Source organism: Myotis myotis, unplaced genomic scaffold (assembly GCF_014108235.1).
Source record: "Myotis myotis isolate mMyoMyo1 unplaced genomic scaffold, mMyoMyo1.p scaffold_m19_p_18, whole genome shotgun sequence".
Taxonomy (NCBI): domain Eukaryota; kingdom Metazoa; phylum Chordata; class Mammalia; order Chiroptera; family Vespertilionidae; genus Myotis; species Myotis myotis.
Window position 1 is genome coordinate 42,164,999 of NW_023416322.1, and position 17,814 is coordinate 42,182,812.

Genomic DNA, 17,814 nt, shown 5'->3' on the forward strand with positions numbered 1-17,814 from the left:
GAGGTGTCAGCGGAGGCGCGGGAAATTAGGTACCCACAGTCATTCCTCCCCCCGCACCCCCACTCTCCCATGTCTCCCTGCTCACAGGCATGAACCGTTATCCCCGACGTTTTGGGGGCTTAATTAAATTCTTCTGGTGTAGATGCCAAGAAAGCCGAAACGTTTTCCACTGAGATGGACGCTACTCCAGACGGCCCGGCGGGTGTCTGTTCGGTGACACCGCCACGTGTGGCAGGATTGCGCGCGAACGCCGGGAGCTCTAGTGAGCTGGAAGCCCAGTGCAGGGAAGGCGGGCTCCAGGCCGCAGATGCTCCCAAATCTGATCCTGCTTCTGAGCGCGGCCGCGTGGGACACTCAGCCGGGGGGGGGGGGGGGGGGGGGTGCCGGAAGCCGGTCCATCCTTGCTGCTTGACACAGTCGCTGCAGGAAAGAAACATCTGCACAGCATATGTTTCAAGGGACCTGGCGTATATAGCATACTGTTCTTAATATGTTTGCTCCCCTTAGCGCTGTGTGTTTTAACCAAGGTCACCTCTCCAAGAAAGGTTGTTTCCCCAGGTAGGAATTTTTCCCTGAAGTCAGGGAGGGGATGAAACTCCTTAACTAAGTGCCAGGTGGGCAGTTAATCACTACAAACAATCATGCTTAAGCTACATAATCTTTACTCCCTGGAATGGAGATAAGAAACGCCCTAACCTTTGTAATAGAAATTGACAGGATTAAAATCAACTGGTATAAATACGGATGTAACAAAACAATAAACAGCAGAACTTCTCTGGAGAGCCAGACCAGAACTTGGCTGGAGATCCTGGCTAGAGATCCTGGCTAGGCTGCTGATCAACTGAACACTGTCTCCGTGTCCTTCCTTCTTCGCCGACTCCATCCACACCTTTGGGGACCCCTGGACCTGCTGGGGTTGGACTCCGGCAGGGGGGGGGGGGGGGCAGGCGTGCGGAAGGGCCGCGCATAGCCTGTGCCCTCGGGGCTGGGCCGTGGTGTGTGTGCTTCCACTTGGAATCCATGAATGAGATGCACTTGGTCCCAGTGCGCGTCACGGAGAATGTCCCTGGGCTGAGAGGAAGCCATTGGCTGGTGAGGTCGGAATCCAGGTCTAGAGAAGCGTCCTTGTTGAGAGAGGCCGTTGGTTAAGGGACACGGGTGGCGCCAAAGGACAGACGCTCGCGCACTCACTCCCTGGCCCCAGCTCCGCCCGCATCCCTTTGGCTAAGTTCCCTCCCGGAGACGGAGACGGAGACGGAAGGACCCTCTGCGATGCTGTGTTACTGGTGGCTCACCTGCCTCCTGGGGAAGCCCAAGGAAGGGGAGCGAGCGGTCAGGGACATGTCCTGGCGGTGGATGCATTTGTTTTTGTCCTCACCTCCTTATGTTTCCTCACACGGGGGGCCTTGCACATCACCGTGGTTGATGAGGTGGTTGAGGTAGCCTGGCCTCAGGTTAGGACTGACATTCTCCTGAGAGGAGGCAAGCCCAGGGTAATAACTGAGGCACGTGGGCTTTTCCGGAAAACAGAGAAAAAGGTTTCGTTGCCGTTAGAAAGTGCAACAGAGCAGAGCGAGATCCCGCCTGACACCCACTCCGATGGCTAAAATGAGAGGCTTGACAGCATCAAAAGTCGGCAAGAGTGCCGAGCAACGAGGATTCTTGTCCTGTGCGAAGGGAGTATAAAAGGTCCCAACCCATTTTCCTAATGATTTTTTTTAATTGATTGATTTTTAGAAGAGAGAGAGACATCCATTTGTTGATCCATTTTTTTATTCATTCATTGGTTGCTTCTCATATGTGCCCCGACAGGGGATCGAACCCACAACCTTGGCATATGGGGACGATGCTCTAACCAGCTGAGCTACCTGGCCAGGGATACCACCACTTTGAAAAATTCTTCTGCGCTTTTTTTTCTAAGACCCAACACTTCCACTCCCAGGTATTGATCCAAGGGGAATAAAAACACATCTCCGTCAAGTGAGAGGCGGATGAATTTCAGAAACGTGTTGAGGGAAAGGGTAGTCACTAACTCACTCCCTGCACGTGGAGTTTAAGTGCCGGAAAAACAAATCTATGGCATTCCAGATCGCAGCCGGGAGCAGCAGAGACTGACGGGAAGAAGGCGAGAGGGGACTTCGGGAGTGATGAAAGCACCCGCACCTTCATTAGGGTGACAGCTTCACGGCTCTCTCTATCTGTCCAAGCTCTCCCAGCCGTGTCCTCGCAGTCTGTGCATTGCCCTGCGTGTAATAGACATAAACGCATTACATTCACTTTTTAAGTAAACATCTAACTCGGGAAGGAACCGGAGGCCGAGCATTTGGGAGTGCGTCTAGGGACAGAGTAAGACCTGCCCTGCAAGACATGCTGAGACCGGTACTGATGCCCCAGTTACTTTGAATAAGGCGGCTTGGGGGACGGAGGTCCTTGTGAGTGTAGCCGCCGGGAGTGAGTCACCGGTTACCCAGATAAACTCTTGGCTGGAAACCGGGTTTAAGGAAATGGACGGCTTGAGGCATAAACAAACGCGCTCCCTCTGCCAATGCGGGGCCCCGCTCTGCATGGGGGGGCGGCCGGGCTTTGGGCTTTGGAGCAGGTGAGGTGGAGACGGCAACATCTGGCACCCTGAGGGGAGAGGCGGAGAGGGACCGGCACCCCTGCAAGTGCAAAGCTGCTTCTCGGGGCGGGAAGTGTGATGGGTCCTTCGTTGGCTTCCAAGGAGGGGCTTGTAGATCAGCTGGGCCCGCAGCCTCTGGGAGTACAGCTGGCCTTGCCCGGGGCCCGCACCTCTGGGAGCGCAGCTGGCCTTGCCCGGGGCCTGCACCTCTGGGAGCGCAGCTGGCCTTGCCCGGGGCCTGCACCTCTGGGAGCGCAGCTGGCCTTGCCCGGGGCCTGCACCTCTGGGAGCGTAGCTGGCCTTGCCGCGGCTCCCAGATCAGCCCTCGCACTGATGGCGGTGGACTGTCCCAGGCGGGCTGGGCCCCTGACCCCGTGTCCTGCCCACCTTGATCCAAACAAGACCAATACTTTCCTGACGCTTTCTTTTCTGTTGTTGAGCGAAGGTCAACTGTGATTGATTTTTTTTTAATCTTTATTGTTGGAAGTATCACACTGTCCCCTTTTCCCCCCACCCCACCTCTCCCAGGCTGCCCGCCCCCGCCCCAGGCCTTCCCCACCCCATTGTCTGTGCCCACAGGTGGTGTGTATACGCGTACACGTTTATTGGTTGATCTCTTCCCACCCACCCTCTCTGCTGTCCCTCTGAGGTTTGACAGTCTGTTCCATGGGTCACACACGCGACAACACGTGGAAATATGAAACGTGAAAAGCCTTGGGTTAAAGGAAGCATGAAATTGGGAGAAGATGGTCAAGTCAAATGGGAAAACATGTCCCAGATATCACTCCACATCCCACGGGTCGGCCAGCAGCACCCCGCCTGCGTCCGGGCTCCGCTGTCCCGACCACATACGCGTGCCCCCACATTGGGCATCGCCTGTTACTGCGAACCCCACTTCGTGACCAGGTCTGAGAACAGCCCAGTCTAATTCAGCTCCTGCCCGACAGGCCCTCAGCGCTGCCCTCACCCTGTTCCGCAGCGGGCAGCCCCCAACCCTGCGTGTCACCCCCGGCTCCATATTGTCCCCGAACATGATAAGGACGCTCTGGGGGTGTTGGATGCAGGATCGCTGTGGCCCTGTTCTTCTGCAGGGCAGTTCTGTGCTGTAGGCTCCAGACTCGTTTTATTACCGTAGTCAGGCAAAATATAGAAATAAAAAACCAGGGTGTTACCAGCCCTCCCCCACTGAGCTGCCAGCCACTCGGGGCCCGGGCCTACGGCTGCCCCGATGCGAGGACAGTCAGCATTAAAGCAAGATGGGCACAGGCTGCTTACAGAGCCCTCCGCCCGGCTCCCGGCTGCTCCGCGGGGCGCCTTTCAAGAAACGAACTCCTCCGGTGCTTTGCAGTGTTTTAGGGTCGTTTTAAGTTCATGGCCGAGGGGCAGGGGAAGGGACCTTGCATTAGAGGAGCTAGGAGGGCCTCCAAGCGGGGGTGGGTAGCAACAAGACGCGATACACTTAAAATCCTACTTGATCGGCGGGAAAACAACAAAAATTACCTAAATATGCCCGACTGGCGTGGCTCAGTGATTGAGCACGGTAATTAATACTGTGCCCGTAATATCAGATCAGGCTGGAGAAAGTCACTCCTCAAGTGGCAAAAACTGATTTACTCCACTTCTGTCTTTAAAATATGTTTTTATTTTAATAGAGAGAAGAAGGGAGAGAGAGATAGAAACATCAATAATGATGAGAATCATGGATTGGCTGCCTCCTGCATACACACACACACACACACACACACACACACTCACACACACACACACCCGCCCCGCGCCACTACTGGGGATCGAGCCCGCAACCCGGGCCTGTGCCCTACCAGGAATGGAACCCTGACCTCCTGGTTCATGGGTCAACGCTCAACCACGGAGCCACGCCCGCCGGGCTCCTCTTCCTTTGGGTGGGAAAGGCTGAGGAGGTCTCTGTAGGTAACACCAGGCAGATTCAGGTAAGAAGCTGACGTGCAGCTTCATGAATTCCTTTCTTGCTGTGAAGTCCTTTCATGGGGTAACCAAGGACGTTCCTTAGAAAGTCTTTACTCTAAAACGCACTGCATCCCTGCTGTGCTTGTTAAATACAGAACAGTGGCCTGGAGCAGGGATCTGGGGACCTGGATGCTGACCCTGCCTGCAGCCAGCTGATGGCACGGCCGCAGCACCTCTGTCTGAGCCTCCGCTTCCTCATGGGAGAATGGAGACAACTAAATCTCCCCCAGCGACGTCATAGAACTGTCACAGGGGACCACAGCAGATTGTATCATCCTCCCTGTCCCTGTGGGGATCTGTTCTGAGACACCCCCCAGGGGATGTCTGAAACCACGGGTGGTACCAGTCCCTACCTAGGCTGTGTTTTTCCTCAAAACACATAACTTTCACTTTAAGCACTTAATGGCTTCTTTCTAAATATATATACTAGAGGCCCAGTGCATGAAATTCATGCACTTGGGGTGAAGGGGTCCCTCAGTCCGGCCTGCACCCTCTTGCCATCTGGAAACCCTCAGGGGATGTCTGACTGACAGCTTAGGCGCACATAGTGACCCGTCATTCTGCCATTCGGTTGATTTTCATAATAGCCTTTTATTATATAGAATTTTTTTTTTATTTCAGAGAAGAAGGGAAAGGGAGAGAGAGAGAGAAACATCAGTGATGAGAGAGAATCATGGATCAGCTGCCTCCTGCACGCCCCACACTGGGGAGTCAAGCCCACAACCCGGGCCTGTGCCCTGACTGGGAATCGAACCGTGACCTCCTGGTTGGTTCAAAGGTCGATGTGCAACCACTGAGTCATGCCAGCCAGGCACTCACTGGCTTCTTGGTGGCAGCATCACTCCTCTTGTGCTTTGGGGCCACAATTAGGTAAAAGGGGGACCTGAATAGGGGCCCTGTGACACCTCCACTGAGTGCCTGATTGGGGGGGAGTGTCTGTGGGGTGGATGCAGGACAGAGGGACGATTCACGTCCGGACCGGGCAGAGGGGATGGTGGGAGCTCAGAGCCTCGGACGCCGCGTGGGTGGCGGATGTGAGGAATTCCTGTGTCTGGCACCTAGGTGGCCTCCCGGACCCCTTCCCCCGTTGTCCCTGTGTTGTTTCCTGCATGTGGGTTTCTCTCTGAGTCACGTGGTCCCTGACGGCGTGGCCCTCTCCTTGCACAGCCTCAACCTCTTGCTGTGGCAGGCAGCTCCCCGACTAGTCCCCCTGCCTGTGCGCTTGTTCTGATTCTCCCAGAGGCGCTGCCTCCTGCAGGAGGCTGTGCTCTGTCCCCCAGCGAGGTGACTGCTCTCCTCTGGACAGAGAGCATCTGGGCTACACCCACAGCAGGTCCCCTGGGTGCACACCCGCAGGTGGGTGTCAGCTGGTCCTGGTCTCTAGGCATCTTCCCCTCGTGCCATGATGATGCACACCTCGCGTGCTGTGCCCTCACGCATCTCTGTTCCCCGGGGCTCAGTGAGACTCATTTGAATGAGTGGCCACGAGAGTGGATGGCTCCTGAGATCGTCCTCCACAGTGTACTTGTGGCGCAACTTTGTGGAGAGTCCATTGGAGAGAGGCAAGAAAACAAAACCAAACCCTCACTTTCCATACAGACGGCCTCACGTAGCAGAATGCACCATCCTTAGTACCGTGGGCATGGCCAGCCGCCTCCCCCCCTCCCAGAGCTTTCGTAGTCTGGGTTTCTTGTCTCTGGGAGTTCTGCACGAGACGCCCTGTCAGCCTGGAGTCAGAGGGTGGGGTCCTCAGCTGTGGGCACACCTGGTACCAACTGGTGTGCAGGTCGGCTCCGAGCTGCTCACAAGGCCGGGAGCACCACGCCTGGTGCGAGAGAGTTTTTTAAAAACTCAAGCTGTGCTCCCCTCGCCACCCCAAAACCACGTCATTGTGTCCTGGGCTCTGGTTTGTTCCCTCAGGAAAGCGGACAGCTTCCCCTGGGCCATCATTATAGCTGCCTTGCAAGCAGGTGCGGAGGGAGGGCGGGGGCAGGTGCAGAGGGAGGGTGCGTGGCTGAGTGCTGCTGAGAACGCCTTCCACAGACAGCCTGACGCCTCTGTGGCTGCCACAGTGTCTCACTGTGCTGGCTGCCGGGCCCACGTGGCTCCCCGATTGTGCTCCCCAGCCCGCCCCTCATTAAAACGGCCACAGTTCACCGGTTCTGTCGCTGGAAGGAACGCACGCGGAAGGAATTGTGACACAACAAAGGCTGCCCTCACGCGGCACCAGGGACAGCGGGAGAGCCGCCTGATGAGGCTGAGTGCACCCCCTGCATCGCGGCGCCCCACACCTCCAGGCGGGGCGGTTCCCTCCCCTCCACAGGCCGGAACCTTCGGTCTGTTATTTTGTGTTTCTGCACCTCGAGGCTAATACACATTTTAACATGCTGCCCACGGAGGGGGAGACATCAGCCATGAGGCGAGAACATGTGCGCTCCCTGTTAAATTAATGACAGGCGAACACAGAGACAAATTTGGGTTTTCATATTTAATTACCGCGCACGGCAGCATGCTAGCAAGGATAAATTGCGCAATTCTGATGCTTCGTTGTTGTTTTTTTTACATCTTCTCCTATGAAGGGCGCACGCTTACCCCCCACCACGCCCCCCGGGGCCACGCTCACCTCTCTCTGCACATCCTCCTCCCCTCGGCGTCTCCCATCTCCTGTTGTTGTCGTCGGCGTTAATTCTCACCTGAGGATATGCCTCCATGGATTTTTTAGAGAGAGTGAAGGGAGAGAGAGAGAAACATCAATGTGTGAGAGATTCACATGGATTGGTTGCCTCCCGCCCGCACCTTGACCAGGGCTGGGGATTGAGTTTGTAACCGAGGTACGTGCCCTTGACCGGAATTAACCTGAGACCCTTCAGTCAAATGCTCTATCCACGGAGCCAAACCTGCCAGGGCCACGTCACCGATCTTAGCCGCCACATGGAAGGGCGAGCTGTTTCATTGGCTAAATTTAGTGGCAGGACTGGTGTTATTCGGGCAGGTCCGTGGGATGAATAAGAATGTGATTTGTAAGGAAGTGGTAACTCATCTAAACCCTTCACTTCTCACTCCTGACGGCCACACCGCGCCTCTGTCCTTCTGGTCTACCCACGGCCCAGAGCACAGCCCGAGACTGAATACTTGATGCTTTGCTGCCCCTCAGATGGCCCGTGTGGGAAGAAGTGATCATGAGAATCTCAAGGAAAATCCCAACCATCTTGCCACTCAGGAAATTTCCCCCCTTTATTTCAGTCTATATGTTGCAGAAATGAAAACATTGCAAGTTGCAAAAACAAACTTGCTGGTTGTTACGTATCCAGCGGTCGGTCTTCCAAAAAATTAAAAAGCCAACAGGAGAAATTATGAGTGCTGCCGTTCTGTCTCCCAGGGCCACCAGCACAGGGACAGACTGAACACGCAGAAACGTCAACACGGCTTCTTGTGCGGGGTGACCAGCAGCTCTCCTCCTTCCCGTGGGGACCGCGGCTCCCCTCATGGCTGGAGCGCGGCAGTGCCGTGTCTCTGGAACACAGAGTTCAGTTCGCCTCATCTTCCAGCTGATAGGGTTCTGCTTGGTTGCCCAGAAGGTGAAAGGTTCTCTGTCTCCGCGTGGGGCTGGGGGACAGGCACCGCCTGTGTGTCCGCAGGAAGGACGCACCTTCTTCTTTTCCTTTTGCCTCAAGCACTCACTTGGATTAGCAAAGGTCTTAACATCCTGGAGTATTTTCTGGGATCAGGGAGTCAGAACCCAGCCCTGGACTTATCCTGAGATGCTTATTTTTAAAAAAAAAAAATTATGTATTTTTATTCATTTCAGAAAGGAAGGGAGAGGGAGAGGAAGAAGGAGAGGGAGAGGGAGAGGGAGAGGGAGAGGGAGAGGGAGAGGGAGAGGGAGAGGGAGAGGGAGAGGGAGAGACAGAAACATCAATGATGAGACAGAATCATGGATCCGCTGCCTCCTGCACGCCCTACACTGGGGATGGAGCCTACAACCCGGGCCTGTGCCCCGACCGGGAATCAAACCCTGACCTCCTGGTTCCTAGGTCGACGCTCACACACCGAGCCACACCGGCCATGCCTGAGATGCTTCTTTACTGGACGTTTATCTTGTGACAATACCTGTTGGGATTTGATAGTCAGAGGATTACAGCAGGATTGATGGTTGTCATGAAAGGAAAGCCTGTGACTGAGATAAGACACTCATTAGAGCAGCGGTTCTCAACCTTCCTAATGCCGCGACCCTTTAATACAGTTCCTCATGTTGTGGTGACCCCCAACCATAAAATTATTTTCGTAGCTATTTCATAACTGTAATTCTGCTACTGTTATGGATCGTCATGTAAATATCTGATAGGCAGGATGTATTTTCATTGTTACAAATTGAACATAAAGCATAGTGATTCATCACAAAAACTATGTAATTATATATGTGTTTTCCAATGGTCTTAGGTGACCCCTGTGAAAGGGTCGTTCGACCCCCAAAGAGGTCACAACCCAGAGGTTGAGAACTGCTGCATTAGAGGGACAGGCTGGCACTCACTGGGGACACTCTGTGGACAGCACGGGAAAGCAGCCTTCACTCACTGGTTAAGGATGTCCTCTTTGCCCAAGTGCCGCCGAGTGGAATGTCCACGGCGGCCGAGAGGAAGCAGCCTTACACGGAGGGGTTGTTGTGACTTCCGTTTTCAGAAGCTTTGGGTGTCAGCTGTGGAGGGAATAACGTTAAGACCAAAGATGTCTCAGTTGGTTCCATTTAAGTCAGAGGGAGAGAATCTTAAATACCGGAAGCCTGAGATTTTTTTGAATCCGTGAGTAGAAACCAAGTCGTCGGGTTGGGCAGTGTTTCATTACTTGGAAGTTACGTTCGGAGGGTTCTCATAGTGTTTTGGTTTTTCTTTGAAAGGTTCACCTTGTGAAACTACCTTGAGAATATCTTTACTTTTATGACCTGCTTCTCAGAAGAATAAAACATAATCTGTGGCTCCCTAAGAACCCCATGTGCTTGATCCAGCTGTGATTGGGAGATCAGGACAGAGGGGGAGGGTGCAGGGCACGGGAACCGCTGGGCACCGAGCCCCAGGCTGGCTCACGCCAGGACGGGGATGCCGGCATTCCAGGGTTCCCACGTGGAGCCCTCTGGGGAAATTACACTTTGAATAATAGTTGTGAATCCACAGAGTTTAAGAAGAAATATGCCATGGCGGCCGATTTCTTCCTGACAAGCGTCAGTGTGGAGTCACGTGGGCTTTATTGGGTGACTGCAGCCTCTGTTGTGAGTGGGGGGTGCACCTAACCACGTCAGCCACCTGACCGCATGAGCGAGGGCTGGTGGCTGCCGCCTGATCACCAAGTAGCGCCCCCAAGGCCGACCAGCTCTTCCCTAAACCCCCGGAGAGCGCATCGCCTTGGCCAGCAGCCGCCCCAGTGACTCCCCCAGAGAGGCCCCAACTAACTCAGTCTCCACCAGCATCAGTAACACCTCTCTGAGCAGCTCCTGTGTACAAATACATGGTCAACAAAAATGCTTAACGCCTTGTCACCCTAAAACCCAGCCCATCCGAGGAGTAAAATGTGAACAAAGCGAATGCAGTCTTCCCGACCTGAGTGGCCAGTAGTTAAACATTGACCCTTGGACCAAGGGGCCACTGGTTCCATTCCCAGTCAGGGCACATGCCTAGGCGGCAGGCCCGATCCCTAGTGTGGGGCATGCAGGAGGCAGCCAATTGATGATGTTTCTCTCTCATTGATGTTTCTATCTCTCTCTCCTTCTCCCTTCCTCTCTGAAATCAGTAAAAACATATTTAAAAACAAGTTCCTTATTACTGACGGGCCATCCGTCCCAGTTTCCAATGCCACACTCACTGAGGGACAGGGTCAGCCAGGCCACCGCAGCTCCCGCAGAGGGTCGGCGGGACCACGCACACTGCGTCCACGTGTGGTCCTGTGTCCCCTACCTCGCTCGCGTCCTTCATCCAGGCTGGGACGTGGTCGCTGGACACTGAAAGCGCCTTTGAAAGCTCCCAGCCCATGGGAAACGGGTTCCTGACCCCTTGGAAATTGGACGCTTAGGGGGCCATGAGGCTGTTTTCTAAAAGTCTCCTGCAGATTCGATGGGAACTGAACTAGGAAAAGTAGGGGAAGATGAATGAAGGAATAAAAAACCACCAGAGTAATTGTTGCTATGCATTCATGTACATTTCCTCAGTTAATAAATGCTCTGATCCATTTTAGGGCCTCTGGATAGTTGATTTTCTTACATTCGAAAGGGCCAATAAAGAAGAATTTCATAAATAAGCCGGTATATAAATGTGATGTCAAGAAGCATATATATTTTTCTTCATAGATTTGCTTTGTTTATCGGATTTAGGACGTAAGAGAGTCCTCTGGGCTGTGGAAGGTACAATATTTCAAAGCCTATTCAGTTAAATTTTTTACTGGTTTCCTTAAATTCACTTGATGGTACCAATTTCAGAAAATAATAAAGGGCCTAGTGGCAATGAACTCGCCAAACCCCAGCCTTAATGTTAAAGCAGAATTTATTAGAAAAATAAATTTTAACTACAGAAGCATGGTAAACTCTGTGTGTGTATATCTCACCACCGACTGGTGTGGGAAGCAAATAGGTCGCTGATATCTAAAAACACCAAGTTTTCAGAACTCCGATGGGGACCTGCAGTGTTATTCTTAGCATTAAAAAAAGATTAGTCAGCATTTCATCATCTGGGAGCTGAGGTTTTTACCTTTAAAACTTAAATGATGTGTCAGGACCATGTCTCGCTAGTCCCTGGCCCCTGGTATGTCCACCTTTACTTTGAAGATCATAGAGCATCGTCTGCTCTAACTACAGCCCAGAATTGAAGAAAAATATCGGGGACATAGGTAGCATTCTATTTACTTTAATCAGCACAATTGAGGACTAAAAAGTTAGTCAATGGCATAAAAAAGAAGCCACAAAAGGACCATCCACTGGTCTCTACAATAGCCACACTCTTCTTAGACCAAAATATAATTGCCCAGCGGGCATGGCTCAGTGGTTGAGCATCAACCTATGAACCAGGAAGTCAGGGTTAGATTCTCAGTCAGGGCACAGGCCCAGGTTGTGGGCTCGATCCCCAGTAGAGGGCGTGCAGGAGGCAGCCGATCCATGATTCCCTCGCATGATTAATGTTTCTATCTCTCCCTCTGGCTTCCTCTCTGAAGTCAGTAAAAATATATTTAAATACACACATATATATACACACATATTTATTCACTTATACACACACAGAATTTATCACATTTCTGTAGTTAATAGAAATATAAATACATATTATGTATGCATATCATAATAATAAAAGGCCAGAGGCATCACAACCAAAACAACCAAACGACCAGTCACCATGAAGTGCATGGAGCATCTCTCAGTCCCTCCCCCGCAGCCCACAGGCTCCGGTTGCAGCAAGGCTGGCAGGTGGGGTGGCGGGTGGTTCGGCGCAGTGAGATGAGTCGGGTGGGCGGGGCCGCACAATTTTGCGCTGGGCCTCTAGTATATATCCTATATAATAAAGAGGTGATATGCAAATTGACCATCACACCCTCGCACAAGATGGCCACCCCCTTGTGGTCAAAGATGGCCAGCAGGAGAGGGAAGTTGTGGGCAATCAGGCCGGCAGGGGAGCAGTTAGAGGCAATCAGACAGGCATGCAGAGTGGTTAGGGGTCATCAGGCAGGCAGGCAGATGAGTGGCTAGGAGCCAGCAGTCCCAGATTGCAAGAGGGATGTCCGACTAAACCGGCAGTCAGACATCCCCTGAGGGGTCCCGGATTGGAGAGGGTGCAGGCCAGGCTGAGGGACACCGCCCCCCCCCCATGAATTTCGTGCACCGGGCCTCTAGTATATATATAAAAGCCTAATGTGCAAAGTGTCCCCTCGGGAGTTCGATCACTCACTATGACGTGTGCTGATCACCAGGGGGCAGCGCAGGACAAAGGAAGGCCCTGGCCGGCAGCTGGCAGCCACTAGGGACCCTACCCATTCATGATTTTGTGCACTGGGCCTCTAGTTTGTTGAATGGATGGCAAAAGATAAACAATGTAACTAAGTCATATGCAAATACGTTGTGTGTGTGGGGGGGGGTCCCCAAACAAGTCAGTTATTAGGTTGGAAACATTCTTTTTTGAAAATAGTCTTATTGCTTTTTAGAGAGAGAGAGGAAGGGATGTTTTTGCACATGCCTGGGTTGCGGGCTCCATCCCCAGTGTGGGGCGTGCAGGAGGCAGCTGATCCATGACTCTCATCATTGATGTCTCTCTCTCTCTCTGTCTCCCTCTCCCTTACTCTCTGAAATCAATTTTAAAAGATTTTTAAAAAATGAGCACATAACTCTGAGCCATGGAGAGGCCGTGTAGCGCAGACACGGCCCATGTGGCCGACCGCTGCAGAAACTTACAGCCAGGGGTCCTCACAGGGGCGATGTTCTGTTCAGAACCAAGAGAGACCGTGTTGTTAATGTCATTATCCCATCCCGAGGACCACTTGAAGTCATCCTGGTTTCCATTCAGCTACTTTATTTCTCTCCCTTTGGATAAAGAATAATCAAAATGGGGGAGGGGGTGCGGGATGAAGAGGGAAAAGGCGTCGGCAGTTCCACCTTCTGCCTGGGCACCCCACGCGCACGTCTCCTTAGCAGCGAGGGTTTTACGTGGGTGGATCGTCCCCATTGCGAACTCCGTTCCATGGAGGAAGGTATGTTAACGAACGTGTGTGTGTGTGTGTCTGTGTCTGAGATACACGTGCTCGGTAGGAGGACGGTGCCCTTGGGTTCTTTTGAATAATGAGCAGAATCTGGGGCCAGAAGCTCACGGTCCAGGCACGAGCGCCTTGCACGGTGCACGCGAGACGGTCCCAGCCCCACCGCGGCGTGTTGGTGACGTCCGGGTTCACGCCCTCGCCCCGCTCTCTTCCACGGGCTCACGCGCTTTCTCGTGTGTGTGTGTGTGTGTGTGTGTGTGTTTTCCTTATAGAAACTGCCAAGCTTTGGGCCGTACCTCGAGCAACGCAAGAAGATCATAGCGGAGAGCAAGCTGAAGCCGAAAGGAGAGGACGAGGCTTGTCAGCCCCTCCAGAGACAGCGCTTTGCGCCCACAAAGCCCGTTCCGGCCATCAAGGTAAAGAGCTGTAGCACACAGGCCTGTCTGTCAGTGTGCACTGTCCCGCCATGTCTCCGTGCTGTTCCGATGTGTCACCTCACCTGCGGGGCCGCACGGAGCCCCAGGGTCATGGGGCCTAAACGAAGCTGCTTGTCACTCCTCCCGAACCCCTTCTCCCCAACAGTCCTGTGTCTCCGTGGGGAGCCCCCACCCGCCCTCCTTCCTGAGCCAGGAGCTGAAACTCGTCCCCAATTCCATCCTCTTCCTCATCCCACCCACCAATCCCCCCCCAGGCCTCTCGCTTTCTTTTTTTTTTTTTTTTTATCCCTTTTATTTTTTTAGAGAGAGAAGAAGGGAGGGGGTAGAGAGTGAAAACATCGATGAGAGAGAGGCACTGACCGGCTGCCTCCTGCACGCCCCACGGGGGATGGAGCCCACAACCTGGCCTGTGCCCTGACCGGGAATCGAGCCGTGACCTCCTGGCCCAGAGGTCGACACAACCGCTGAGCCACACGGGCACCAGCCCACACGTGTTACGCACACACCGTGTGGCACGAGGAGCTGGGAGCACAGCGTGAATTTTAAAAAGAAAGGGCTCTCCTGCTGGGCCTGCGGTCGGACAAGGGAGAAGGGGTGTTAGGAGGCACTCACATCCGATCATGTGCGCACGAAACACTCCGGGACCGGGAGCGGGGCGAGCGGCTCTGCGCGGCTCAGGTGGAAGCTCCACGGAGACGCGGCATCTAACGCGGGTTTCATACCTGGTGCTCATGAAGCAGAGGTTAGTGATAAGAGCGAGGAAGTTACTGAGTCCTTAGGAGGCTTCAGGCCTGGTCCCCGAGCCTGTGCGTGAGCGCCTGTAACCCTCACAGCAACCCCATCGGTAGCAGGTGCCTATACTGTTCCTCGCTCACTGATGAGTAATGGACGCACAGAGAGGTTCAGTCACTTGCCCCAGGTCACACAGCCAGGCCGGGTCGCATTGCAAAGCCGGGCTCCACCCTGGGCCCTCTCGCGCGTGCGCGCTCTCTGCCGCCTCACAGGAGGGGCCGAGGGGGAGGGACGGTCGCCCTGCTCCTGGGAGGGCTTCCGCAGGTGTGGCAGGTGCAGGACTCAGACACACGCAGCCGCAGCCCAGGAGACAGAGGAGGGAGAAGCGGATGCAACGCTCCTAGTGCTCGACGTCCAGGGCTCGGTGCTGGGAGCGGCCTCGCCCTGCCCCCTGGTGCGGGGAGGTCAGAAGCCCCTGTTTCTTGGCATCGACGCCACGTTGATGAAACTGAGGGTCCCATTTATGGGAAGGCCCTTAGGGTGCCCCTGGGATGGGGAGGGCAGCTGGGGATGGAGATACCGACCTGGACGCCCAGGGCCACCGACAGGCAGGCAGCCGCATGGTGGCAAGGACGCCTGCACTCCCTGAAGGAGACAGCGCGGGTTTCAGAGGGTGTGTGGACTGGCGTCCGTGACTCAGGTGACGTTTCCCACGGGCGCCGTGGTGACTCCGTGTGCATCTTGCAGGATGTCATCGGGAGGACCCTGCAGTACCTGGGCACCTTCGGGGACCTGAGCATCGAGGAGCAGGTGGTGGCCCTGATCGACGAGGACATGTGCATCAACTGTGGCAAGTGCTACATGACCTGCAACGACTCCGGCTACCAGGTGAGGCTGCCCCGCCCGGCCCCGGGGCTCGGGGGCTGAGCATCGACCTGTGAACCAGGAGGTCACGGCTCATTCCCGGTCAGGGCACAGGCCCGGGTCGTGGGCTCGATCCCCAGTGTGGGGCGTGCAGGAGGCATCCGATCCATGATTCTCTCTCATCATGGATGTTTCTCTCTCCCTCTCCCTTCCTCTCTGAAATCAATAAAAATTTTTAAAAGTTATCCAATTTCCCCAAGTCCTGACCCAGTTCCCAGCTGGACAGTGACAGGGGGAGGAGGGGTGCCTGGCAGCCAGTGGCCCGGGCCCCGGCCTCAGTGCTTCCTCCCCTGCGGGATGGGGCAGAGCCTACACTCTGCCGGGGGATCCCCAGACCTCCAACCCGGCTCCTTAGCGTGCCCTTTCCCTCCTGTTTTCTTCTAAAAACTGCCCCCGAAAGTCAGAATCCACACCGTGCCTCCGCTCCCCGGGCCGCAGACCGCCCGCGGGGTCGGGCGGCAGGAAGGCCGAGCCCTGCTCCCACACGGGACAGAGCAGCCGTGTCACCACACGACACAAGCAGAGCCTCTCAGGAAGGTTGAACATTCCATCTCTAACGTGAAAGGCTTTCTTTTCTGTGCCTTTCTCCCTCCTCGCCCCTCCTCGCGGGCAGCGCAACTGTTGCCATGGCTGCGCCAGCCTGGGCTTAGCTGGCTGCAGGGCGGAGAGCCTGTGGGCTGGGAGGAAGGGGCGTCCTCACCTGGGGGGGAGGGGGGCAGTGTCAGCGACGGTCTCTCTTTCTGTTCGCAGGCCATCCAGTTTGACCCCGAGACCCACCTGCCCAGCGTGGGGGACGCCTGCACAGGCTGCACCCTGTGCCTCAGCGTCTGCCCCATCGTCGACTGCATCCGCATGGTTGCCAGGACAACCCCTTACATGCCAAAGCGAGGCCTGCCCCTGGCCGTGCAGCCCGTGTGCTAAGGTGATTGCGGGGCCATCTGTGGTCTCCGAGGCCACCCCGCATGCTGATCTCTCTGTGCGGTGGTTCGGTCCAGCCCTTTCAACAGGAAAACAGATACATAATTTCTAGATAAACATTGCATCTCTGAATCAATTTCTAAATTATACATTATATATATATTAAAAAAAAAAAAAAAGCCTGCTACCAGGCGCCATTTGATGAACGATCCTAACCGAGTAATTAATTCTCCTCTGAGGACAGTTGCTAAATCACAGGGTAGCGGTCAGTTGGGTGGTCACCCCACCGCCATTCATGGTGCAAAATATTTGTGTTTGGTGCAATGTTGCCACCGTTTCCAAACTGCCCTGGGCTGTGCTCCGTGACGGCTAATTGTGGGTGACATTAAGGATTTTAGGACAAAGTATGATTTAACACATAAGAAGTTTCCAAGGAAACATTTTATAATTAAAAAATTGCACTTAATTTTAACACTGTGCCTCAGCACACATAACTAGCTCCAGAAAGCACAGATGAAGAAAGTCAAATAGATTTTTTTGCCGTGGCAGGGAAACACCGCAAAAGGTGGTTTGCACAACTGTGCAAAGGCCCCCCCTTGCAGGAATCGCTCCCCTGGGGGCTGCGCCGGAAGGCGGGGGGATTTTTAACAGTTCACACCAGTCCGCTATTCGCTGCTCAGGCCTGAGACAGTCAGTGAATCCCCGGGACTTTCTTCTTTAAATACTTAAACTACGCTCCCAGCAAAATACAGTGTTGGGGTGGCGCTCTGGTGACACCCGCTCCGCCCCGTGTCATGATCACCTTCCGCAGAGCACTTAGCAATGCCTGCACCCAGCTGACAGGGCGGCGGCCCTGGGCTCAGTGTCAGGGGGGAGGAGCGGGGTTGGCGATCTGTGTTCAGGGAGCAGCTGCTCATCAGTGTTCATATTGAATCTCAGAAGTCATGGAATCAAAGAAAGAAATCTATTTTTCTGGTATTGCCAAGCCGTATTTTTGCATTTCTCTATTTTTGCATCTATTTTCATAATCAGCCAGCAGTAGCGTAGGACGCGTGGATCTGAGTCGTAGCCTGTTTCACGGGATTCGTACGTAGGAAGTCTCTAGGAAGGACACGTGGCGCGTTTCTGTGACAAACTCGAGGTCTCGAAAAATACAATGTTTTTCGCTGCGCGTTTTAGGAATGAGCATGTGGCACAGAGTCTGTGTGATCGCAAACTATCCAATAAAATTTCACAAGCCTCTGTATGCACCTGGTCCTCTGCTGCCTCCTTTGCCGCGAACCGTGGAGATGCTGAGCTGGAGCCGTTCTGGGTGATTCCCCAGGACTCCCCCACCCTACCCCCGCCCCCAGGGTGTGTGCTGAGACCTAACGGGGCAGTGATGGTCTCGGCCACACGCTGTCTGGCGGAGCCATCTCACCTCTTGGACTTGGTTCCAGATGAGCAAGGAGCTCTCGTTCTCCAGCAAAGAAATGT

The 17,814-nt window shown here is 54.3% G+C and overlaps 1 protein-coding gene across 1 annotated transcript in view; it reads left to right on the forward strand.

The window, feature by feature from the left end:
* The window catches only part of DPYD (dihydropyrimidine dehydrogenase), a 351,367-nt gene extending 333,783 nt beyond the window's left edge, over nucleotides 1–17,584 (forward strand). Inside the window, exons 21-23 of the mRNA XM_036344651.1 lie at nucleotides 13,600–13,743; nucleotides 15,244–15,384; nucleotides 16,171–17,584. Coding sequence (XP_036200544.1) covers nucleotides 13,600–13,743; nucleotides 15,244–15,384; nucleotides 16,171–16,341 — 456 coding nt within the window. The 3' untranslated portion in view covers nucleotides 16,342–17,584. The remainder of the gene's footprint in view (nucleotides 1–13,599; nucleotides 13,744–15,243; nucleotides 15,385–16,170) is intronic.
* Nucleotides 17,585–17,814: the final 230 nt, after the last annotated feature.